General features: G+C 41.3%; 1 protein-coding gene across 2 annotated transcripts in view; it reads left to right on the top strand.

The window, feature by feature from the left end:
- PCSK2 (proprotein convertase subtilisin/kexin type 2) overlaps positions 1–27,204 on the top strand; it is a 179,298-nt gene that overhangs the window by 72,187 nt on the left and 79,907 nt on the right. For both annotated transcript variants that reach the window (XM_024206770.3, XM_024206769.3), the window contains 3 exons: positions 18,676–18,789; positions 21,150–21,258; positions 24,149–24,186. In XM_024206770.3, the coding sequence (XP_024062538.1) occupies positions 18,676–18,789; positions 21,150–21,258; positions 24,149–24,186 (261 nt within the window). The remainder of the gene's footprint in view (positions 1–18,675; positions 18,790–21,149; positions 21,259–24,148; positions 24,187–27,204) is intronic.

Here is a 27,204-nt window from a genome sequence, read left to right as displayed (position 1 = left end):
AAAGCTTATGCCCAAATAAATCTGTTAGTCTTTAAGGTGCCACCAGACTCCTTGTTGTTTTTGTAATTGGACTCAGACTCCTGTTAACCGTTTCATTGCCTGTGTGGGGTACACACCCTATCACACCTCCTTTTACTGCCACCACTGCCTTCAGCTGCACTGAGCCGACCTTGGGTGCAGTTAAGGATCTGGCGTGTCTTTGGTTTGTAGAGCCCCAAGCATAATTTAGGCACTGTAGAGATAACAATAGGGAGTCTGGAGTATTGTCTCAGCCACTGGAACTTCAGTCTGTTTCTGTACATCCTTAGTATAAAACTACATACAAAAATCACTCTCTAGGATGTGTGGTGAAATGCACAGCTAAATTATAAGAACTATATTGTCTTATTTTAAACTGAAGGCAAATAGTTACTGAAGATCAAGAATGAGCATCAAGGGCTAGTTTCTCTGCCCTTTCAATCTTTTGTGTTCCTGCTCCATGTTGTGACAAGTGCTCCCATTACTACACATTGTATTAGCTGATTTTCCAATATAGTTGCTTATTCACTAAGAACTGGATAGAGAACACTGAAGTCATTTAAGATAATCATCGTATTATGGGGACAATGGTTAGCTGCTACCATCGTGAGCTGATGATCTAGAGCAGAGTTTCTCAAACTGGGGGTCCCAACCCAAACGAGTACTATCCCAAGGCTATTGTAGGGGTTGGGGGGTGGGGTTGCAAGATCACAACAAATATTGCGATAACCTTTAGATCCTTTGTATTTCATTACAGTACTTAGTTAACCCTTAACATAGGGTTACCATACACCCAGGTTTTCCCGGACATGACCTCTTTTTGGTCCTGCAATCTCCATCCAGACAGACTTTTGAAATATGAACTAATGTCGGTGATTTGGTATTGTCACCCTTACTTGTACGCTGCCTTCAAAGCTGGCTGGCTGGAGAGCAGTGGCTTATGGCTGGCTGCCCAGCTCTGAAGGCAGCACTGCCACCAACAGCAGCGCAGAAGTAAATGTGGCATGGTATGGATTGGTATGGTATGGTATCCCAACCTGAGCCCAAATGTCTAAACAGCTATTTTTAGCTCTGCAGTGCGAGCCCAAGTCTGAAGACCTGGGCTCTGAAACTCTTTGCCACAGGCTGCCACTTTCTGTGTAGATGCACCCTGAGAGACCATACTTTGACTTCAAGATTCAGTTTCTGTATGTTTCTCTTATATTCATGGCAAAACGAGAGCCCTCTGGTGACCAAAGTAATATCTCTAAATTGTCATAGATGTTAACTAAATTCTGCATTGTCTGATAGACAGAATGTATCTATCGTATTTCAAAGGCACTGAGCTTGACTCTCTTTTCTTGTACCTTGTGAAGTCACTTGCAGTAGGAGGATGTAGAATGCTGCCACTGATGTGAGAGGAGACTTCTGTTATGGTAGCCTATATGCTATTTCACACACCCATAAATTCCTCCACAAGGTTCAACACTGCATGATTGGACTCTCTATGCTGAAATACTTGATGTCAGTGCCTTGACAACTGTCCTTATGCAAGGGGAACCTCCAGGTAGCTGGCAGCTTTGCACGACTAGAATGGACCAAAGCAGCTGCAGCCGGGCCAGAAGTTATCTCAGAGACTCAGAAGGAAGCTCACTCATTTACACTGAAGGCCTATGACTATTCCTCTTTCCCCACCGTTCTCAGAAACATCCTGCATACTAGAAAGGAGGCTAGAGTCCCAAAACAGCTGATAGTATTTCCTATCAAGGACCATTATCCAAGCAAGAAAGTGCCCCGAGACTAAGTAAAAGGGACACAGATAACAGCTAATCCAGCCCAGCAGGCCCTTTGAGCAGAGAACAGGTATCCCTTCTCTTTCTTTCACACACCAGCTTCCAAGGCCTATTGAACTCTGCTCTGTCCCAAGAAAAGAGGAAGTGCCACATCTTAGCAAACTCTCCTCCAATTCCCTTAGCTCAAGGACACTCCAGGAGACAATGGTCTGAAATCTCCAGCACCCCAAGGTAAAGCCCAGTGAATGGGCCGTTTCATACAGGCAATTGATCAGCTTGTGCATCTGATGTTTTGTTACAGTCTGGAGTGTATTCCCCCAAACACTCCCCTCCATTATTTTACCCTGCCTTGGAATTAAAAAATCTCTCCCAATATCACAACCATGAATCATAGAATCATAGGACTGGAAGGGACCTCAAGAGGTCATCTAGTCCAGTCCCCTGCACTCGTGGCAGGACTAAGTATTATCTAGAGCATCCCTGACAGGTCTTTGTCTAACCTGCTTTTAAAAATCTCCAGTGATGGAGATTCCACAGCCTCCCTAGGTAATCTATTTCACTACTTAACGATCCTGACAGGACGTTTTTCCTAATGTCCAACCTAAACCTCCATTACTGCAATTTAAGCCCATTGCTTCTTGTTCTATCCTCAGAGGCTAAGAAAAACAATTTTTCTCCCTCCTCCGTGTAACAACCTTTTATGTACTTGAAAACTGTTTATCATGTCCCCTTTCAGTCTTCCCTTTTTCAGACTAAACAAACTCAGTTTTTTCAGTCTTTCCTCATAGGTCATGTTTTCTAGACCTTTAATCATTTTTGTTGCTCTTCTCTAGACTTTCTCCAATTTGTCCACATCTTTCCTGAAATGTGGCACCCAGAACTGGACACAATACTCCAGCTGAGGCCTAATCAGCACAGAGTAGAGTGGAAGAATTACTTCTCATGTCTTGCTTACAATACTCCTGCTAATACATCCCAGAATAATGTTTGCTTTTTTTGCAACACCGTTACATTGTTGACTCATATTTAGCTTATGGTCCACAATGATCTCCAGATCCCTTTCCGCAGTACTCTTTCCTAGGCAGTCATTTCCCATTTTGTATGTGTGCAACTGATTGTTCCTTCCTAAGTGGTGTACTTTGTATTTGTCCTTATTGAAATTCATCTTATTTACTTCAGACCATTTCTCCAGTTTGTCCAGATCATTTTGAGTTTTAATCCTTTCCTCCAAAGCACTTGCAACCTCTCTCAGTTTGGTATCGTCCACAAACTTTATAAGTGTACTTTCTATGCCATTGTCTAAACCACTGATGAAGATATTGAACAGAACCAGACCCAGAACGAATCTCTGTGGGACCCCACTTGATACGTCCTTCCAGCATGAGTGTGAACCACTGATGATTACTCTCTGGGAATGGTTTTCCAACCCAGTTATGCACCCACCTTATAGTAGCTCCATTTAGGTTGTATTTTCCTAGTTTGTTTATGAGAAGGTCATGCAAGACAGTATTAAAGGCCTTACTAAAGTCAACATATACCACATCTACCACTTCCTCCCATCCACAAGGCTTGTTACCCTGTCAAAGAAAGCTATTAGGTTGATTTGGCATGATTTGTTCTTGACAAGTCCATGCTAATTGTTACTTATCACCTTATCTTCTAGGTGTTTGCAAATTGATTGCTTAATTATTTGCTCTATTATCTTTCCAGGACTGAAGTTAAGCTGACTGGTCTGTAATTCCCCGGCTTGTCCTTATTTCCCTTTTTATATATTTGTTCTATATTTGCCTTTTTCCAGTCTTCTGGAATCTCTCCCGTCTTCCATGCCTTTTTGAAGATAACAGCTTATGCCTCTGATATCTCCTCAGTCAGCTCATGGAGTATTCTAGGATGTATTTCATCAGGTCCTGGTGACTTGAAGACATCTAACTTGTTCTTTCCCTATTTTTGCCTCTGATCCTACTTCATTTTCTCTGACATTCATTAAGTTAGGTGTCCAATCGCTACTAAACTTTTTGGTGAAAACTGAAACAAAAAAGTCATTTAGCACTTTTGCCATTTCCACATTTTCTGTCATTCCTCCCCCCCATTGAGTAATGGACCTACCCTGTCCTTGGTCGTCTTCTTGCTCCTAATGTATTTATAGAATATATTTTTGTTACCCTTTATGCCTCTAGCTAGCTTAATCTCGTTTTGTGCCTTGGCCTTTCTAATTTTGTCCTTACACGCTTGTGTTATTTGTTTATATTCACCCTTTTTTATTTGACCTACTTTCCACTGCCAAAATAGTGTTCAGTGGTCTTTGTGTAAATGAGAATCAGGCCCAATATGAGACAAACAGGGGGGTGAGGGAAGGGCACAAGGTAGCAAAAAAGAGTAGGATGTTTTAGCACAGAGTCGAGGTGTGCACAATTCTGGTCCAACCAGTAGTAGCAATGGATGAAAGAGGAATGGAAATCTACTATTTGTAACAATGCATTTTACAAAATAAATATTGATGTCATGAAGCTTACAGAAAAAATCTCTGCTCATTGGGCGTAATTCTCCGTTGCCTGGCAATATCTGTAGTCATTTACATCTATGCAAATTGAATGTAAAATGCTGCCCTTCTGCTTTGGCAATGAAGAATTGTTATGCCAGGAGCCTGGCATAACAGAAGAAGCTCTTAACTAGATGTCCTTGGAATGTAGGTGTTTACTGTTATAGTTATATTCCATTCCTGTGAAATTCCATTCTCATTGATAGCTTTTATTTCCTGATCAAATTAAATTTGGTTTGCTGTCTTGCAATAGGGCATTGTTGGAACTACCCAATTGCTCCGAGACTCCTATCATTGCAAATGCGGAAATACAGCATCAATCTCTTCATTCATCTTGCTATTGCAGCCTACCCAATTCACTTGAATTTCAAAGTAGAGGCTAGTAGAGCACTATCGATTCTTCAGCGGAATTGGCTGAATGTGATCTGCAGCCTCCTTGTACACATTGATTCCTTTTCTCTTTACTCAGCGATGCCTGAATGTCACTGAACTGTGAGAGTCTGTGCTAAATGGACAAAATATTGATTTTTGCCTCGCCCCTTTTGGTGAAAGCATCTCATTTACCAGGCGCTGAGCTAATATCAGGCAAATGAAAGTTCACAAAGTGAGGTGCAGCCAAGTCAGTAATTTCATTTTTCTTAACCTGAACTTGGTTGAATGAGGAGGTGTTTAAATCATGCAATTAACATTGCTGGTGGAGACAGCAGCAAAACCTTTGAGCTCAGAAAGTGCATTTCTTTGGTATTTTATTATGGACTGAATAATGATAAACTTTTTACAGTGTTTCCCAGAATGGCCTTACTGTGTGTTGATATTTATATATGTATTACAGTAGCATAGAGAGATCTCAAATACGTTGGGTCCCATTGTGCTAGGCAACAGAAAGACGCTCTTTGGGGTGGGGACCAAAGCTTTCCTCCCAGCTTTCAGTATCCTGGGGGTATGAGATACGTGCAGTGAAATGGAAAACTGCTTGATAATTGAGGATTTTTTTCCCTTTGATACTAATTTGAAAATGGACCTACCCCATTTTCACAAGATAACAGCACCTCTGCTGAAGGGTGCCCCTTTACGTCTTAGGCCTCCAGCTGTCACCTCCCACCAGGCAGCAGGGGAGGCACAACAGGAAGGTCAGGGGGCTACTGCCCCCACAATGGAAATATTGGGGGGCCACCCCTGTGGAAATTCACACACACAGGGATGGGAGGGGCAGAGGTAAGAGCAGGGCCCAGAGGGGCTGGAGTGACCGCTGCAGGGCCTGGGAAGGGGGCAGGCACCTCTTCTCCCCAACCCCTCCTGCATCCCATTCTCTTTTAACCCCTACACTCCCTCGTGGCCCTAGCCCCCTGCACTCCCTCCCCGTGCCCCCCACTCACCAGGCGCTCGGTGAAACCAATCTCCTACCTCCAGCAGCTGCACGTAGCTCGCCGGGAACCAGCCACACAGCCCATCCTCCTTCTCCCCTTCCCACCAGCTGCCATCCAGCACCTGCAGCCCCTGATTAGCTCCCACCCTGCGAAGTACAGCCCCTTCCTATGCCGCTCCCCGGAGAAGGGGTACAGGCTCTGGCAGCGGGATCCTGACATGCTGCGCCACGGAGCTGACCTGCAGGGGCACCATTTAGGGACGGCAGGGAGATACCCCTACCAAAATCTCTATTGTGGTACAATATTTGCCCTCCCTGCTCTACCTAAATGGTGCCCCTGTCTCTGAGTTAGTTGCTGCTGACTCTCAATAGTGTCTCCTTGGCTTCTTGAATCCAGTCTGAACCAGTATATTCCTCCTGGGGTACTTCTCTGGAGTTGTTTATCTGTCCCGCTATCTGCCAGAATACCCCTCACTGATTTTAGTTCCTGTGGGAAGCTTGGTAACCCGCCATAATGGCAGGTGTGATAGTTAGCCCACACAGTGCCATCTGTTGCATGTTTGGATTTAATAGTGATTCAAGATTATAAAATTCAAATGGAATTAATTAATCAAAGATTATCAGTCAGAGATCAGTACAGCCATATACAGAATAAACAGATACATTGCCACCCTTGGGATAAAGTAAAGCCATGGCCTCTGTGTCTCTCTGCTCTGTAACTGATAGGATGCCAGCAGTTTGCACACACCACATCTAACTTCCAAAACTTCTGTCTTTCTATACGATATGAGACACAAATATTTCCCCCCGTTAAATTTACATGTATTCTGTTTTCCTAATTACTGATGGAATTTCTTTTATGGTCCTCAGTTTACCTGATTAATGGGTAAAAAGGAACCTCTAATCCAGTCATTATTACTAACAGCCATGAAAACCAAATGAGTTAAAAACATCTTTCTATGAATCATTATTTCATCCATTACGGAATCCATCTGTAATAACAATTATTCCTTATCAGTTACCCAGTCCATTCCAGAAAACATCTGCCATAACAAGTGTCCTGTATCGATCACCCAGTTTTGTTTATAACATACTTCTGGAAACATATTTATTAGTTTGAGGAGTCTTTTCCCTGGACACCTGGATTCCCACAAACCTGGAGATGCTGAGGATAATTAGATACAGCCATTAACAGTATTCAATCACATAAAATTCCTGAATACAGGTCACGCTCAGGTTAAGAACCAATGCCCTTGGCTTAGAATTCAAACACACTCTGTTAATATCATAAAGATTCTGAGAGAATAGTTAATATGGAAATGAATTTAATGTACAGAGGAAAAAAAGGTTAATATCCACTAATGTGATAAAAGATGCACCCTTAACATTGCGAATCAAGGATGAGATGCTGGATTGTCAATTTGAATTATTTCCTCGATGTCAGATGAAGTAGTTTGCTGATCTGACCATACTTTACTCTCTGCTACGATGTACCTTTCTCAAGGGACTCCTAATTTATACAAACTCAGTCTGACAGCACTTCTAAGAGAAACCTTATTAATTATAGCAAGAATCAGCTTAAGATTCCTCTCATATCTTTTGGGATTCATTTGATAAGATGAGTGGTTGGTGTTAAAGGGAAAAAATAACACTGGAAATACTTAGAACAATTATCAAACCATTTCATACCTCTATAATTAAAAACAAATTATTTTTTCATAGCCAGCTATTTATTCCTCAACTATCTAAGTGGATAGTTTCCAGAAGAGGCTTGAATTTTTCAGAATGTGATGAAATTCTTTTTCAGCAGGTATAGGAGAATCCAATAAAATTTCTAGACCTGCAATCCTACAGACACTTAAGGATCAGTGTCTTAGTTATAATGCTCTTTAATTTTAGATGTATTGTTAGTTCTATAGGAACTTTCCTAAAGGAAAAAAGCTATAGTGAATTTTTAAGAAATTGAAATACTAACATGTTAACTGGATTCAGAGCAGCAGCCGTGTTAGTCTGTATCCACAAAAAGAACAGGAGTACTTGTGGCACCTTAGAGACTAACACATTTATTTGACCATTGGGTTTTAGCCCACGAAAGCTTATGCTCAAATACATTTGATAGTCTCTAAGGTGCCACAAGTACTCCTGTTCTTTTAACATGTTAACTGCATCTCTCAACACTCTTTACATTCTCCTGAGACTGCAGGTCTTGACTATGGGCTACTTTAGTCTTTCCTTTTATAATTGATAATTTGCTGATAATGATATTACCAAGAATTATGGAATATTTTCTTTAATATGTTAAGATATTTACTTTACAGGATTAGCTGAATTTAAGGCAAAAAAAAAAAATGCCTGCTCTGTTTCTGGAGCCGTGCTGTGCCAAGGTGCTGTTCTCTAGTTATGAAAGGCTAACGTTTCAGCACAGCTTACCTCCCACAACTAGGACTAGATATTCAAAAGAGCTTAGATTATTTTAAAGATCTTCCATAAAGCATCATAATGGAATAGCTACAATAGAGTGCCTTGGAACTCTACAGAAGATCTGGCCGCAATTGTGAGTGCTGAGCACTTGTAAATCTGGTTCTTAGGGATGGATTGTGCAATGTAGGTACAGTCATATGCTGGGAGCAGTACACAGCGATACCACCTCAGAGGCCTGGTCTACACTAGGACTTTAATTCGGATTTAGCTGCCTTAATCCGAATTAACCCTTCACCCGTCCACACTACAGAGCCAGTTAATTCGAATTAAAGGGCCCTTTAAATCGATTTCTGTACTCCACCTCGACGAACGGAGTAGAGCCTAAATCGATTTTGTTAATTCGAATTAGGGTTAGTGTGGACGCACACCACCGAATTACTGTGTTTAAGTTAATGGGGTAGTGTGGCCGCACACCACCGAATTAATGTGGTTTAAAACCGAATTAAGGTGCTTAGTGTGGCCGCGCACAATCGAATTTATACAACCTGTTTCCCAAATTCGAATTATCTAAATTTGGATTAATCCTGTAGTGTAGACATACCCAGAGGGAGCATTGAGAGGCCCCTTAGTTTGCTTACATTTGGCTTAACTGCTCCACTCCCACTCAATGGAGTGGGAGTTGTATGGCTTAAATCTTGTGTGCCTGTTATTTTCTGAGGCTTTTTTGCCTTGGCGAGGGATTATACAGTGGAGCTGGTTGGAAAATTTTTGTAAAAACTGTTTTCTGTTGAAAATGTTATTCAACAAAACTGATTTTTTGTGTGCAACCATATTGATTTTGATGAAATTTTGTTCAGAAAAAAACTGGAAATGTTTTGAAAATGTCAGAACATCCTGTTTTGACATTTTTGGAACAAAAAGTTTAGAATTTTCATTTCAAAATGAGTTTGTTTTGAAATTTATATTATGTTTTATATTTAAAAAAAATAAACAAGAGTCAAAATCTAAATGAAACATTTCTAATTTATTGAAACAAAATGTTTTGACATGACATTTTTCAGAATTTTGTTTCACAAGAAATTTAAAACTTTTGGCTTTTTGGCCTGATTTCAGATGATTTTTTTTCCTCAAAAAATCTTGAAAATTTTTGCAGGATGGAAAATCCACTTCTGTATTAGCACTATTAAACAGTACCCTCTCCCTGAGGCAGACGCCACTGAGCTCCTGTTGTTTGCTGGTCTACGCTCTGCTTCCAGACTTTGTTGCTGTTCTCTATCTGCCAAGTTCATTGTTTCCCTGCAGGCCTAGGTTTCAGATACTATATTGTGGTCCTCCCCATGGCCCCAGTGTTTGAAAATTATGAGTCAGCCAAAAAAATCCATGAAATTGCCTTAAAAATCATGAGATTTTAAAGTAATAAATGATGGGTTCTTTTTATTCTCCTCTGGATTTGGAGCCTTTAGTTACACTATGCTTTTATGCTTTTCTCCACAATGAGGAGGCCTACAAATTTACTTTTTGTTCTAAATGAAAGTTGAGATTCTCACATAACTTGACAACTGCTTAGCTGGGGCTTTAAAAAAAACATCAGACAACTTGAGATTTGGATTAATTCCCATCTATTACATCTCTGTAAGTTTTTAACAGCCTTCTTTCAATTCTACTTTTGAGGTAGCTATAAAATAGTCAACCTCTAAGGTATGAGTGGGTTTAACATTTCTCTAGCAAAGATCTTTTAGCTCTGTTACCCATATATGTGACAAAAGAAATGGTTAGGAGAAGTGAACATCTGTGTTTGTGGTCACTAAGGCCTTGTATACACTACCAGGGTAAGTCAACATAAGTTACACTACTCCAGCTACATGAATAATGTAACTGGAGTCGACGTAACTTAGGTCGACTTACTGCGGTGACTTCACTGCGCTGCATTGATGGGAGACGCTCTCCCATTGACTTACCTTATTCTTCTTGGGGATCTGGAGTACTGGAGTCAACCGGAAAGTGCTGTGCCATTGATTTAGCGGGTCTTCACTAGACCCGCTAAATCGACACCAACTGCATTGATTGCAGGATCATCAATATCCCCATTAGTGAAGACAAGTCCTAAGAAGTAGATAGAAATTAGAGATGGAAAAGATCATCATTTATACCATATGCAGTTTGGGACAGGGACGTTTCCTCTATGGCTGAGATTTTCAAAGATTTGGATTCCCAATTTCTAGTAATTTTAATGTCCAAATCTCTTTGACTGCTTAAAAATTCTCAAGCCCCATGTTTTATGTGAAGCACCTCCCACATTCTGGTGTGTCCTGTAAAATAACAATAATAGTCATAATCAGGAGCATCTCCCAGCCAATCCAGGATTGTTCCCACCAACACATTTTCTAGTGTTTTGTTCACTCTATTCTGTAAAATTTCAGATGCTGTGAATTCAACTACTTCTCTTGGGAGATTATTCCACAGTAGATTTTAAGGCCAGCAGGGGTCATTAGACCATCTCGTCTGATCTCCTGTATAACACAGCTGTAGCATTCCATCCAGTTTCTCCTGTATGTAACCCAGTAACTTGTGTTATCATCCTAAAAGGCATCCAGTCTTGATCTGAAGACTTCAAGAGATGGAGAATCCACCACTTCCCAGGGTATTTTTTTCCAATGGTTAATCACCCTCACAGTTAAAAATAAGCACCTAATAGATATCTCTGTCAGGAATTTTATTCCTGTGATTCAGTCTGAACTTTCCTTTATTTAAATTCAACAGCAGAGAAGATGTCTTTTGATTCTTGAAATGAAAACCCCCCCCCGGGTGTGGGGATCGTGTGTGCTGTTCCGCTGTTGTTGATTTTGTGATAGCTGTATCCACTGGAATAATTTTAGTGTATGTATCATTCATGCTCAGTGTAACACATGGTCATTTAACTGCAGGAGCTCAGCAGTACAATTTACCCTGTTCCTTCAAAATGAACTGATTTTCTTGGCATTTTTCAGTTGCATAGAGAGGCACTCAGTTACAGTGCAGTGGTTCTTGGCCCTCCTGGAGCAGTACTGCAGTCAATTGATTATTTTGTTAATTTGTCCTATATCAAAGTCCTGCTGGTTTATTACCATCCAAGTTACTTTATGTGCAATGCATAAGTGGAAATACATTAAAAATCAATATTTGAATCTCTTTTTTCCTTGTAGGTATTTTATCATCAGTGAGCTACCTTCTTTGATAGATCTTTGATAGATGGCCCTTTTTTCTTTAATTGGAATCCAGCTAGTAACTCGTAAATGATTTAGTCACGTGCTAATAAAAATCTAAATGCTTAGATTGTGTTCACCATTTAATCCAGGCACTTAATGAAATACTATAGAATGAATGAAAGTAACAAGAGGCCATTATTGTCGACAAATGAGCCAGACTTTGAGAGAATGAAAATACCATGCCTTTTTTAGGAAGCAAATCTTGTTTCTCCATTAGTTTTTAATGACTGTCACACTTCACAAAGCCAACCTTTCATGATACCATTTTCAAAAGTTTAAGGCTCTGATCTTGCAAACAGTCTTACCTACTTAAGTTTATGCATGTTTGCAAGACAATGGGACTGCATGTACAAGCATTTTCAGGATTGGGCCCGTTCTGAAGTTAATTGAGTAACAGCTTTACTCCAGCAAGACTGGAGATCAGAATGTACCCCAATGTATATTCTCTAGTGTTGCCTACGTGTTGGTGCAACCCAAAGATCTCTGCTGTGAGAAGTGCCCTATCTACACAAGAAAAAACGTGTGTATTTAGAACATAGTAGCTAACATGTTTAAACATGGGCGCTGACGAGCAGCATGGGAGCAGCAGCTGTCTGTCACAGAGATGGCGATGGAAAGAAGAGTTCTGGGAATTTCAATCCGTGACTGAGTCCCCAGTGAAGTGATCAGACAGCAGAGTGGAGTGCAGGACGTCATTGTTGAGAACCGGCAGAGTAAAATGCGATGGGCCAGGCATATAGCGAGGCTCACTGACAATCGATGGACTGCAGCTGTCACCGAGTGTTACCCACGGGAACTGAAACAACCACTCAGCTGACTTCGAAAGAGATGGGAAGATTTTATTGTGAAAAGACATGGCCGTGCAGGGAGAAGGAAGGCCCGGATACGAGAAGAAAGTAAGACGTGTTGTGATCAGCTCAATCTATACGAGGGCTGAAAGACCGATCGATCAAGGTGATGTTTAAAATCCTAGCGTAGACAGGGCAACTTTATCTGTTTCAATATGCTGGCTGGTCAAAGTGAACCATAGACCCCTTCCCCCCTCCTCCCATCTACACTAGGATTTTAAAACGTATTAGCTATCAGGGTCTAAAAAAAAATACATCTCTTTTAGATGCACCTTAGGAAAGGGGATAAAACGCTCTAAACTAACTCACTGCTGCCACAAAGGTGCATGACTCTAATGAAGTCAACAGAGTTGTGCATTCTTATGCCAACAGTGAATTTGGTCTTATGGGGAACTTTTTTGGTTGTTTTCTGAGACCTATATGAATTTGAAGTCCTCATATGAACTTGGCATTGTTACACCTTCTGTGTGTGTGTTCAGTGGGATGAAGGTGTGCTCTGGCCTTGGGCTAGCTAACATGAGATAAAATCCTGGTAAGAACAAAGCAGCTTGTAGCTTTCACAAATATTAGCAGGTTAAGGTAAAGACCATGGGAGATATTAGGGTTCACTTAGGCCTGCTAACTCATACAAAAACTTCAGCTACATTCTCTCCACTGTGATTTTACCTTGTGTTAGGTACCACATGTCAGCTAGCATGAGGTAAGAACTAGAGCTGGACACAATTTTTCAGAGGAATAGTTTATTCAACAAAAATGCAGTTTCAGTAAATCCAAAACTATTCATGAATTTGACACAAATAGTTTTGGCTGTTTACAAAGCAACTGGTGGAGGAGGCCTAGTTACTGGTGCTACTGTTGTTTAGAAGTTAGGGAACCAACCTTGGCTGTAGAAACCCCACGTCCAAATCCCCACTCTGGAACAGACCCACAGCACACTTCTTCAATCCACCAAAAATCCCCAAAAAATTCTGATTTGGTTTGACCCTGAATCATTTCCCCCCCGTTTTCTGCAGGGGTTGAGCGGGGGTGGGGGCGCGGTTTGAAACTATCACCAAAGCAAAAAAATCAGTTATTCACCCAACTCTAGTAAGAACACAGTTTTTTTTCTTAGTGAACACAAACCTTAGAGGAAAAATATTGCATTTTTAGGTTTTAACATACTGCATGCATCATCTTTATGTAAAACATTCATAAAACATAGAATCATAGAATATCAGGGTTGGAAGGGACCTCAAGAGGTCATCTAGTCCAACCCCCTGCTCAAAGCAGGACCAATTCCCAACTAAATCATCCCAGCCAGGGCTTTGTCAAGCCTGACCTTAAAAACCTCTAAGGAAGGAGATTCCACCACCTCCCTAGGTAACCCATTCCAGTGCTTCACCACCCTCCTAGTGAAAAAGTTTTTCCTAATATCCAACCTAAGCCTCCCCAACTGCAACTTGAGACCATTACTCCTTGTTCTGTCATTAGGTACCACTGAGAACAGTCTAGATCCATCCTCTTTGGAACCCCCTTTCAGGTAGTTGAAAGCAGCTATCAAATCCCCCCTCATTCTTCTCTTCTGCAGACTAAACAATCCCAGTTCCCTCAGCCTCTCCTCGTAAGTCATGTGCTCCAGCCCCCTAATCATTTTTGTTGCCCTCCGCTGGACTCTTTCCAATTTTTCCACATCCTTCTTGTAGTGTGGGGCCCAAAACTGGACACAGTACTCCAGATGAGGCCTCACCAATGTCGAATAGAAGGGAATGATCACGTCCCTCGATCTGCTGGCAATGCCCCTACTTATACAGCCCAGAATGCCGTTAGCCTTCTTGGCAACGAGGGCACGCTGTTGACTCATATCCAGCTTCTTGTCCACTGTAACCCCTAGGTCCTTTTCTGCAGAACTGCTTCCTAGCCATTCGGTCCCTAGTCTGTAACAGTGCATGGGATTCTTCCGTCCTAAGTGCAGGACTCTGCACTTGTCCTTGTTGAACCTCATCAGGTTTCTTTTGGCCCAATCCTCTAATTTGTCTAGGTCCCTCTGTATCCTGTCCCTACCTTCCAGCATATCTACCACTCCTCCCAGTTTAGTGTCATCTGCAAACTTGCTGAGAGTGCAGTCCACGCCATCCTCCAGATCATTAATGAAGATATTGAACAAAACCGGCCCCAGGACCGACCCCTGGGGCACTCCACTTGAAACCGGCTGTCAACTAGACATGGAGCCGTTGATCACTACCCGTTGAGCCCGACGATCTAGCCAGCTTTCTATCCACCTTATAGTGCATTCATCCAGTCCATACTTTAACTTGCTGGCAAGAATACTGTGGGAGACTGTATCAAAAGGAATAACACATCCACTGCTTTCCCCTCATCCACAGACCCAGTTATCTCCTCATAGAAGGCAAGTAGGTTAGTCAGGCATGACTTGCCCTTGGTGAATCCATGCTGACTGTTCCTGATCACTTTCCTCTTCTCTAAGTGCTTCAGAATTGATTCCTTGAGGACCTGCTCCATGATTTTTCCAGGGACTGAGGTGAGGCTGACTGGCCTGTAGTTCCCCGGATCCTCCTCCTTCCCTTTTTTAAAGATGGGCACTACATTAGCCTTTTTCCAGTCATCCGGGACCTCCCCCGATCGCCATGAGTTTTCAAAGATAATGGCCAATGGCTCTGCAATCACATCCACCAACTCCTTTAGCACCCTCAGATGCAGCGCATCCGGCCCCATGGACTTGTGCTCATCCAGTTTTTCTAAATAGTCCCGAACCACTTCTTTCTCCACAGAGGGCTGGTCACCTTCTCCCCATACTGTGCTGCCCAGTGCAGCAGTCTGGGAGCTGACCTTGTTCGTGAAGACAGAGGCAAAAAAATCATTGAGTACATTAGCTTTTTCCACATCCTCTGTTACTAGGTTGCCTCCCTCATTCAGTAAGGGGCCCACACTTTCCTTGACTTTCTTCTTGTTGATAACATACCTGAAGAAACCCTTCTTGTTACTCTTAACATCTCTTGCTAGCTGCAACTCCAAGCGTGATTTGGCCTTCCTGATTTCACTCTTGCATGCCTGAGCAATATTTTTATACTCCTCCCTGGTCATTTGTCCAATCTTCCACTTCTTGTAAGCTTCTTTTTTGCATTTAATGTCAGCAAGGATTTCACTGTTAAGCCAAGCTGGTCGCCTGCCATATTTACTGTTCTTTCTACACATTGGGATGGTTTTTTCCTGCCACCTCAATAAGGATTCTTTAAAATACAGCCAGCTCTCCTGGACCCCTTTCCCACTCATGTTATTCTCCCAGGGGATCCTGCCCATCAGTTCCCTGAGGGAGTCAAAGTCTGCTTTTCTGAAGTCCAGGGTCCGTATTCTGCTGCTCTCCTTTCTTTCTTGTGTCAGGATCCTGAACTCGACCATCTCATGGTCACTGCCTCCCAGGTTCCCATCCACTTTTGCTTCCCCTACTAATTCTTCCCAGTTTGTGAGCAGAAGGTCTAGAAGAGCTCTGCCCCTAGTTGGTTCCTCCAGCACTTGCACCAGGAAATTGTCCCCTACACTTTCCAAAAACTTCCTGGATTGTCTGTGCACCACTGTATTGCTCTCCCAGCAGATATCAGGGTGATTAAAGTCTCCCATGAGAACCAGGGCCTGCAATCTAGTAACTTCTGCTAGTTGCCGGAAGAAAGCCTGTAGCATGATTTTTGTTGGGGGACGTTGCACATTCCTTTCTGATATAGCTCCTCTTCTGACTGTAATAAAGATGTAACAATTCACTGCCAATCAAACTGGGGAACACTGAATAGTGAAAGCTTTCAGGGCCAACTTTCGTGTATCCCGTACCATTTTTTTCAAGTCATCTTGAAGAAAAGACATGGAAATGAAGAATTGCTGTTTAAGGAGTCGCGCTCCTTCCATATCAAATCCTTGCTCCTTCCCTTGTTGCAGTGGGTCATGTAGAGCCAGTGGGCTTGTGTGGGAGGACAAACACTTGAGTTCTTTTTCTCTGGCATTCTCCTGTAATGCAGTTTGATTTCTGTTCTTTAATTATGTGATGACAGCTTGGGGTTTGGAATAGCAAGCAGAGGTGGTAACTGACAAAGGCATAATCATGGATCGTCTCTCTGTTGCCTCCATGGCACCACCCAACCTTATTTTAGAGATCTCCGACAATCTGCTCATCCCTTTCTCTAATTCAATTCAGATATCCGGCAAAGTTCAGTAGGCACAGCGTGGTTCCTGCTTAATCACTGTCCTTTTTTCAACTTTCGTTGCGTTCAGATTTTTTTTTTAAACAGAACATTCTCCATCACTTTTAATGAACCTTTACAAATAAAACTAGCAACAACAACAACAAAAAAGAAATCCCTTTTCGTTGAATTAGTTCTCTCCCCTCACCTCTCCTTTTTAGTTAAAAGCAATATAATTAATGTTAGTCGATTTTAGAAATAAAGGAATTGCCATATCATTGTCATGTCATTGACTATTACCTATAGTCCATGCTTTCTGGTATTCTGTCTCTGAGAGCAGCCAGTCCCAGATGCTTCAGAGGAAGGTGTATGAAAAGGTATAATGGATAACAATGAAGTAATATGCTCAAAGACCAAATTTTACCCCTGTCAGTGGCTGGCCTATGCACACTGAAGCAGGGTTTATGTCCTGTGGACATTTTTTAATCCTAACTACCAACCCCAAGCATTCAAAAATCATGAGACAGACCCCCTCCTCCCCAATAAAGAAATTGGCGTAATCACAAGATGTTTTTAAAAGAATAAATTTTAGGTGACTTTGTCTTTGGGTTCTTTGCCTTCGGTCACACATGCGTCCCATTTTCAAGCTTTTTTTCTGTAACCAGGAGGACTAGAAACGGAATTTTTGAAAAAATGGAAGCTGAGATTCTCATGCAGTTTCTTGATTCCAGGAGCTGGGGCTTTAAGAAATATGCCAAAAAATCAGAGTTGGCAACACTGCAAGGCCCCAAAATGGATGAAATGAGCAATTGCCAGATTCAGTATAAATATAGAAGTTCTTATTAAGCTTCCGTTTTGGAATTCTGCTATACTCTCCATCTCAATAATATCTTGTGGCAAATAGTACCAGGTGAATTGTGTTGTGTGGGGGGATTTTAAAGTGCTTTATCAGCTTTAAAATATAACACAGGGGTATATCCCTGCACTTTCTGATCCTGTGCAGTGTAGGGGCTACACCACCTTTGGGATGGTGCATGCTCTTCCTGGTCTTCTCTCTCTGCTCTGCCTTGGCCTTTCTTCCCTCATTCTTTTGCCTAATGTGTGCTCCCATAGGTACATAGAGGGAACACAAGGGCCAGATTCTCCGCTGAAATAATTTGCTGGAACCCTATTGATTTTGATTATTTAAACCAGCTGAGGATCTAGCACAGGGAGTACAACTTTGACTGAGCCCTGCACAGTGTGGGCAAGTAGAGGTGGACTCCTTTAGTCGTCTCTACCCATATACTTGCACTCGAGCTGGTCACGATCTGCCACTTGGTGCATACACTTGTACTTCTAAAAAATGCTTTTACTGTGTCTCTAATATCTGTGGTTTGATCTGATCTGTTCTGTGTAATAAGCAATACTTTCATTTCTTCCAATCTCCGTGTAACCATCTAAGCTGACTCTTTCCACTGAGTCTTTCTGGGCAATATATTTGGTTCACTGTCAGGCATTGTGACAAGGTGCAGTTAGCCAGCTTGCTGGTAGCTTAGAGAGCACTGAGGATACTGGGTATGAATAGAGTAGGAGGGATTTAAGTAGTTTGAGTGGGTTTGGAAGGTTAGAAGGGATCACTTGGACCTACAGAGAACCTGATGAGCTGATGGGGTAATTAGCTCACGGGTGGGATAGCTGGGAAAAGAAGGCAAGCAGTATAAAAGGCTGAGCCAGGGGGCAGAAAGAGAGACTTCTTCTAGTTGCTACTATATCCGTGATCTATCTGGTGCACAACGGAGAACAGTGACAATAAAGACACTTGGTGAGAGTACACTGGTAGGCCGTGTGTGCTGTTTAATTCACCCAGAGGTTTACCAGTCTACAGTGTTTCCAGGTGCTGAAAGGGAAATCAATTTACAGCCAGGCATTTATAATAAGGAAGTTCATAAAAACTGGCAACACACAAAAAATATTTTAGAACCTCAAATGCACAGATGAAGTCTCCTACACCAGCTACTTTTTCATAGCACAGCCTTTTGGTAGAAATGAAATGTTATTAAACTATTCTGTGTATCCAGTGTGCTATTTTTGATACAGGAAACCAAGGCTGGCTTTGGAAATGTATAGGATAAAAGTCAATACTGGTTCAGATTCATGTCATTATTTTAACCAAAACCTGAAGCCTGGAGTGGGTTTTCTTAAATAGCCTTGACTTCTATTGATTAGGAATGTTTGACTTTTCTGAGGAAAAAACAAGTGGAAAAAAATATGTTACAAATATGGATGTTGTGTTAATAATATAAACATTACTATTTCAGATAAAGAAGGCTGTGCAGCAGGAAGGCTTTGGCAGAAAAAAGCGAGGCTATAGAGAGATCAATGAAATTGACATAAACATGAATGATCCTTTATTTACAAAGCAGTGGTACCTGGTAAGCAAATCAGTCATTTTTAATAGAGATCTTCAGTAACCAAAAAACCCCACAGTTTACTTACACATTATTTCTTCTTATTGCAATAATCTGGGAACATGCCCTCCAGATTTCTCACCAGAACTTTGAACTTATTCCAAGAGAATTTTTCTCAGGATATATAGGGAGCCTATGCTGGGACTGGAGTTAGGGGCATGATCCAAAGTTCAATGATGTCAGTAGAAAGACTCTCATTGACTTCAGTGGGCTTTGAATCAGTGGGGGTTGTGTGAGCACTCATGCAGTACAGCCAGGATTGTTAAAACTGACAATGTACCTCAGTGTCAAGTCTCAGTGCTTTGCTTTAAGGAGCTCTTAATCATACGGACACAACCAGTGTCCGTGTGGAAGCTCATTAATGTGTGTTACACAACTGTTTGGAAAATATTGTCTTCCCCTCCCCTCGTGGAAAATTTTAGTTTTTCATCAAAAAGATTCACAAAGCTATTTAGCACAAATCTAAGGAGGGGGAAGGGCGTGCCCTGGATATAAGAGCTAGTCAGAACATTTTTGTTGAAACTTTGTTTTCCAACGGAAAATGTGGTTGTTTTTTTGTTTGTTTGTTTGTTTTAAATTGAAACATTTTAAAAAATGTTGACTTTGACAAAAATTCCAGGAAAAAATAAAACAAAAAAAATCATTTCAGAAAATTTTCATTTAGGAAAATTATGGATTTAAATGTCAGAATTTCAATATTTTGTTTCAGAATTTTAAAATTGTTTTGAATTTTATTTTTTCATTTTATATTTATTTTTACATCATTTCTTGACATGTCAGTAGTAGAGTAGCATAACATGCACTCCTACTACAGATGTGTCAAAATATGACAATATAGTAGTTATTTGTATTTTATTTTACTTTTTAAAATCGTTAAGGGTAGTACTGATTTGAAACGTATTATATTATTTCCTAGATCAAAGTGTCTCCTATTTGTGTTATAATGAAACAATCTATTAAACTATTTCAGATATTGTTTTCAGTGTTGTAATCATGTTGGTTCCAAGATATGAGAGAGACAAGGTGAGTGAGGTAATACCTTTTACTGGACCAACTCCAGTTGGTGAATTAGACAAACTTTTGAGCTATGTGGAGCTCTTCTTCAGGTCTGGAAGAGGTCAATTCAACTATCTGTTTCATTACAACACAAACGGGAGACACTTTGATCTAGAATGGAATATAAGAAGTTTCAATCAGCACTAAGTAGCAGCTGCCGTGAATGATTTCAAAATTTCAGAATGAAAATTAGAAATTCCAAAAGAAAATTAGAAATTCAGAATTAAATTTTGATATGAAAATTTTCCTAAATAATTTCTTTTGAAATTTCCAGTTTGGGAAATGTCACAAATATTTTTTTGAGTCCAATTTGGAACAAAAGACACTTAGAAATATCAAACCAGAAACTGTGAGTGTCAACCAGTTCTACTGTTGATGATGGAAGGGAAATAAGGGATGTGGTGGGAGTTCAGAACATGTCTAAGCAATTCAACGATCTATAATTGAATATAGTCCTTGAAAAAATGTTTATCACAAATAGAGGTTATTGTGTATATTGTTTTATGTCCTTAGTGAGAATATATTTGAGGTGAGATTGAGCAGATACCCTCAAACATCTGACCAACGGGTTGGTATAGAAGCGCCCTATCTAAAGCCCCAGTCCAACAAGGGAATTAAGTGTGTTTAATTTTAAGCATATGAATAATCCCACTTGATTTCAGTGGGACTACTTACATGTTTACGTGCTTCTCTGGAGTGGAATCTAAGGGCCTGATCCTGAATTCACTGGGAGTTCTACACATGGGAGCCTTGTGAGATCAGGCCCTAATAGGAGTCAAACCTTATGCTGTCTCAGAATTCTCTTGCTCTTGTGGGTTTATTTTTCCATCTTCCATATTATATAAATATGTGCTCCAGGGTAAATGAGACATACCTGGCATAGGGTACGTCTTCACTACCCGCCGTATCGGCAGGTAGCAATCGATTTATCCGGGATCGATATATCGCGGTCCCCGAACGCGCTCACCGTCGACTCTGGAACTCCACCGGAGCAAGTGGCGGTAGCGCAGTCGACGGGGGAGCCGCGGCCGTCGATCCCGTGCCGTGTGGACCCCAGGTAATTAGATCCAAGATACTTCGACTTCAGCTACGCTATTCGTGTAGCTGAAGTTGCGTATCTTGGATCGATCCCCCCAGTGTAGACCAGCCCATAGAATATATGCAGTACGTACTAGGAGAAACTCAGTGACTGTAGATAATGGACTATCTGTGCACACACAAAAAAGAAGAAATAGTAATTCTCTTTTGCTTTTCAACTGATGTATTAGATCAACACTGGTCAAGCAGATGGGACCCCTGGACTTGATCTAAATGTGGCTGAAGCCTGGGAGCTGGGATATACAGGGAAAGGTGTTACCATAGGAATTATGGATGATGGTAAGTGAGGATTCCAATCCACCCAACTAAATTGGTCTTCAGCATTGGTTCTCCACTTGTAAGGTAACTCTCTTCTCTCCATGCATCTGAAGAAGTGGGTTTTTTACCCATGAAAGCTTATGCCCAAATAAATCTGTTAGTCTTTAAGGTGCCACCGGACTCCTCATTGTTTTTCAAGACATGTAAGACAGTTTTAGAGGTTTAAATAGCTTACTTAGTATAATCTTATGCAAAAACTTTTTTAAAAAATTTGAAATAAAGTATAACCTAGATTAATGATAATGCCAATGCTGCTCTCCAGATTCTGTAAAGACTATGAGATTGGCAGGGGAAAGGCACCATAAGCATATGTGTTATAATTGGGCCATTGAAGTGTGAACATCCAAACCTTATTCAACTTTATAAATCACACACACAGTTCTTTTGTGGCCATTAGCTGAACGTGAGGACTCACATTGACTTCAGTGGGCTTTCAATGGGGATTTCAATTGCCTTGCACACAGTAGATATAAGAGCATTTTCCCTTGTTAAAATATTGACAGTGTACAGCAGAACCAAAATAATTAATACTTTCTCACTGGATGTCCATAATGATCAGCATATTATATACATTAATAGTTTAGGGTAAAATGGGAGTGGGAGAGAAGATACAGCATGTTGAAAACACAGCTGTACTTTGCATGGATTCATCAGACTGTCAAAATACAAGAAAGACAAGGTAGGTATGGCAACATCTTTTATTGGATCAACTTCTGCTGGTGGAAGGTACAAGCTTTCAAGCTACAGAGCTCTTCTTCTCTCATGACCTGGGCCAACAAACACAGCTTCAACAACACTGCAAACAAAATACAGGGAGTCTCTTAAATTTTCTCAGCACTTTTGAGCTAGTTAAATTTTGCCATGGTGACTGAACAATACTAAAAATAAGTGAAAGGCAAAAATCTGTCTGGGGATGGGGCAAAAAGCTGTCTGGGATTGGTCCTGCTTTGAGCAGGGGGTTGGACTAGATGACCTCCTGAGGTCCCTTCCAACCCTGGCATTCTATGATTCTATGAAACCAGCAGTATCTTCAGTGATCCACTGGGATCTGTCCCTGTTCTATTCTGGCACCCCCCCTTGTTCCATACTCAAGTGAGACAGCTGGGTAAATAGTGAGGGAGATTGGCCTGTGGTTACATCAGTATGTGGCTGTCTCACAGCTCTCTTCCTTGTTTTCATTGGTCCCATTTAGCAAGGACTGTATTTTTAGAGACTGGGCACAATTGCAACCTGGGTGACAGTGAGCTGGTTGAAGCTCAGTCTAAATTAGGCCACTGAGGCAATGCTAGTTAGCTGTAGGATACATTTAGAGAATGGAGCATGGAAGGAGTTTTTCCCCCTGTGACTATTCTAGCAAACCAGTTACTTGCAGGAATGTTCACCAACCCAGCACATTTTAAACAAATGTTTGCAGAAAGCCAATTCTGAATTTGTAAATGTGAATATTTACACTTCTAAGAGTTATGATCATCCAGTCAAAGAACTGAAACATTGTGTGTGACCTGTGAAGGCTGCCAACGCAGCTCAAATTACCAAGAGCCCTTGCTCCCTCGTCATTTACATCACATTTGCTGAATTGTTTTGGTGGGATGGGTGGGTGGAATGTGAAACAAAGTCACATTTTGTTTTGACATTTTTTCAATGCCATTTAGATTTTTTATGAGTTTTCATTTTGATATTTTTTAAGCTGTTTTGGGTGTAAACAAATTTTTTCAATCTCCTTGGTTCAGCCATTGAACCAAGAAATCAGTTATTTTCACAGATCTAGATTAAATCCATGGACAATATTGTTTTGTTTTGCAGAATTTATGCATTATGTGTTTCTCTTTGTTTCTGGACAGAATCACAGAGAAGTCATAAATTTTTCATTGTTTTTGTGCAAAACTATAAATAGGCCCAGTTCGCTCAAAATATCAATGAATGTGAGTGAATCTGTGGGGGATTTTCTAATTTGTAACCAAATTCAGAAGCAGATAACTGAATGTCACATGTCTTAAATGTCACACACATCTAGTTTTAAGCTCAGTAAGCACCATGAAATACCTTAGTAAGCTGAATGCTCAGTCTGTAATAATATTCAGAAGTTTGCAAACCAATCTGATCCACCATTAAGAATTCTCTGGCACTATTTGCGGAAACAGACATGTTTGCCCCAGTGATCTCTCCATTTTAATTTAGGTAATATTCTGCCTACTTAATTTTCCTGTGCAGTTTCCAATGGCTTTACTCTCCTACACTTGTGTATTAAAACTGTATGCTATTAGGGCCTGAATCCAAAGCCCACTGAAGTCAATAGGTTTTTAATCAAGCCTTTAAAATTTTGCTGTTTTCTTAACCAGAGGTGGCTGCATCTTAGTGGTGGGTGAAGTAATCTGTTTGTCAATATATTCAATAATAGAATATATATATACGTTTGTAAAGTATTTTGGGATCCTTTCATTTGAAAGGTACTATATAAATGTAAAATATTACTAGAACTATCATTACTAACCATAAATGATCCAATGTAGATACTTGTCGCATACATTTGGTGGCTCATTTCACACTTTTGGGTGCAAATTGGCACTTAGGTACTGATTTACTGGATTAAAGCTCCCAACTAAGCTCACAGCAGAACTGGTACCCTAATTTAAAAGTCCACATATGAACAGTCTCAGTCCAAACAAGCTTTGAGACCAGCATTATTCCTTATTATGGTTTTTCCTATAGTAGCAATCGACTCTTATTGTGCTTTATGGTTATTATAAAGTGTTTGTTGTAGGGGTTTTGGTTTGGTCTGTGGTGGTTTTTTTTTTTTTTTTTTTTTTGGAATGTTAACCTTCGGTTTGTGTGCTTCTTTGTCTTATTGCAGGAATTGATTATCTTCATCCTGATCTTGCCTCAAATTATGTAAGTACACACTGACCTTTCCTGTAAAATGTGAGGCTCTTCATTGTTTTGGTCTGTCTTTCATACAAAATGTTTACACACTGAATGGAGGAAATGCACAGCTGAGCTACTGATCTTGCAGATGATAAATTTTACATAGAAAACAAGTGATCTAAAAATGGGACCTGGCAACTTGCCAGACATGAGCTTCCTGGGTAAGGAATGAAACAGTGAGAAGGAATGATGGTGTTGCCTACCTTTAAATAAGCTGCAGTTTGCAATATTGGATTTAGGACAGAAATGAGTAACCTGGGAATTGGCTCCAAATCTTGCTGTTAAAATGCAGAATTCACCTATTCTGTGGAGAACAACAGATGCTACTGCCGTGGGCTGTGGCTGGGCTGCTGTTTGTTCACAATGGCTATAGTGTGTATGAGAGTTTGAAAACTACGGTAACCATATACTTCATTTACAACATGTGATTAAATTCAACATTTCAGAGCATTCCCAGATCCTGCACATGAACTGTGTGTCTGTAGCACAGTCAGACACTGTGTACAGTGTAAAATGCTTGTTTCTTCAAACTCACCTCTGATTTACCTCCATTGTCATGGGCTCTTATCTCTTCATATTCTAGACTCCATTCTCATTGTCCTGTCATCTTTGATATTACTGCTGTCTGTCTACCTGCTTCTGCTGGTGCCCTCAGTTGCCACTCTCTGTGTTATGCTTTTTTTTTTTACACTGAAACTGATTGCTATGGTTAGGCCATTTGTTGTGCAATGGGGCTCAAAGAAGCGTAACACTGATGGGGCTTTTGCAGCTCTTAGGTAGCCAGTATTGCCTCTTCCTTGAAACCACACGCACAATGGGTGTGGCTCTCATTGCATATCAAGGTGAGAGGGTGTGCCACTTTCCACTTTCTGGAACATTTTTTGAAACGTCTTTTTGCCATGCATACTTCCCCCCCCCCATTCCACATAAGGGATTGATTCCATGGTCTTTGTTATAGGGCTATGTAACAAGAGGGTTGTGGGGTGGGGGTTTGGAGAGCCAGTTGGCCTCGTGGCTAATGTACCTGGCTTCCTGCCCCTGCTTCTGTGGTTGAGGTGCCTCAGTCTTTAAGACAGGGGAGTAGGGGGACCTGGGCCCTCCCACTCCATCAGGTCATAGCCCAGGGCCCTGTGTATGTCACCCCTGAGTAGGGGACTTCCCAGCAGAGAGTATACATTCATTGCCCTGGGCTACTTCCTACTGTTGCCTCATTAGCTTGAGGCATGGCCCCTATAGTCTAAGCTCCTGTGGTGGCTTGTCTCTTAGTAGTGCCCCCTTGTGGACCCTGGGTGACATCCTGATGTGGTCCCAGATTCCTCAGGGCAGGGCAGCTGTAAGTTTGGTGGGATCAGAACCCCCACAAGATCTCCATGCTTTAGTCAGCCAGGTTCCTCTCAGGCCAGGTGCTCCTAGGTCTCATTCTCCATCTCCTTTGGCCAGGAAAACACTACTTGGGCCCGTGGTGGCTGTCTTGGCCAGCAGGCTAGTGATCCTTCCCTCAGGTAGCTCCTGCGTCTTCGCCTGTCAGCCCCGAACTGAGCCAGGATCCCTCCTTTTCTCTCCCCTCCAAGCCTGGCGTTGGCTGCAGATATAATGGGGTGGAGCTAGCTGGAATCAAAGGCTCTCCTTAAGCCCTTCCATGCTGGTGAGTGGTTCCTCTGCGCTTCAGCACAGGCTATTATAATGTATGCCAATTTTTGTGTACGGAAGATGTGAGAGAGCTCAGTATCACAGTTTTCTTTCGATATGAAAGGTGAAATTCACCACTGTGCACAGGTCTGGCACAAGGCTCATGCATTGCTTAAGTCTCATTTAAACTATATTTTGTAAGTTTAAACAGGACTTAAGTGGTGCATAGACCTTGTTCAGGCTCTCTACACTGGGATGTGATTCACAATAAAGGAATATACAAAAACATGCAATGTACTATGCCTATCACATGGTCCTGGGTAATCTTTAGCTATACAATAGGCTCATTGATGTCATCTCTGTTTCATATTAATGAGTTGCTGTGAAAGATAAGCACAGCTTATAATCTTGTCATGTCTATATCTGTGGTCAGCCGTAGAGCTAATGTGGAGAAAGGTAATTCAGTTTCACAGAGGATTTTGGTATTTCAGAATCTAGTTTCATTCTGATTTGGGACAAAACCCAAAGATTTCAGTCCCCTGTGAAAGGGAGTGGAGCCCTGACTCAGGCCTGGCGGGCTGAAGAGCATCTGGGAGCCTAAAAGCCTCAGCTAAGCTGGAGGCCAGATGGGCTGCTGAGAAGCCAGATTGGCGAGTGGACAGGTAGGATTCAATCAGACCCCAGCCTCTGTTCTGTTAGAACTTTGATAAAATTGAACCATCTTTGTGCGATGTTTAGATTTGGATGAATTGGCAGTCTCCAATGTAAAATCGACCAGCTCTAATCAACTGTTCTAAATCACCCAACGTATAGCTCTGCTGAACAATCTCAACTTGTCCCAGGCATTTTCTCCATCCATTAGACAGTACAACTACTGCCATTCTTTTCAATTGACTTATTGCTACTACAGTGAGTTTTCTTGTTGTTTAATATTGTAAGGTGTGGTTACAAATTTTATGAATTTGGGAATCCTGAAAGCAGAATTGCAAACAGATTTGATTTCCAAGTGTGATTAAAACGAACAAGAAAAGCTAGAATTGATGGTTAAAGAGAGATTACACACATACACTGGCACAAAAACGATAGGGGAGATGATGATACATTTATTCTTACATAGGATTCTTTTCAGCCAGCTATTTTTAAAACAGTTTCAAAATCCTCCAGTGCAATTTAAGAGAATAACAAGCACACACAAAGGGTGAAATTCTGGCTCCATTGAAGTCAATAGCAAAGTTCCCACTGACTTCAACGGAGCCAGGATTTCACCCGGACTGTGTAGAAGAGGGAGGCGTCCAGGAATGGCAATGCACTTGGAAAATAGCTAATCAAAGAATGTAAAGTGCAGGGTGGTCGGTT

This window comes from Terrapene carolina, unplaced genomic scaffold, assembly GCF_002925995.2.
Source record: "Terrapene carolina triunguis isolate 2854851 unplaced genomic scaffold, T_m_triunguis-2.0 Scaffold132, whole genome shotgun sequence".
NCBI classification, from domain to species: domain Eukaryota; kingdom Metazoa; phylum Chordata; order Testudines; family Emydidae; genus Terrapene; species Terrapene triunguis.
Note: the sequence above shows the minus strand (reverse complement) of the source record. Positions and strands in the feature narration are given on the sequence as shown.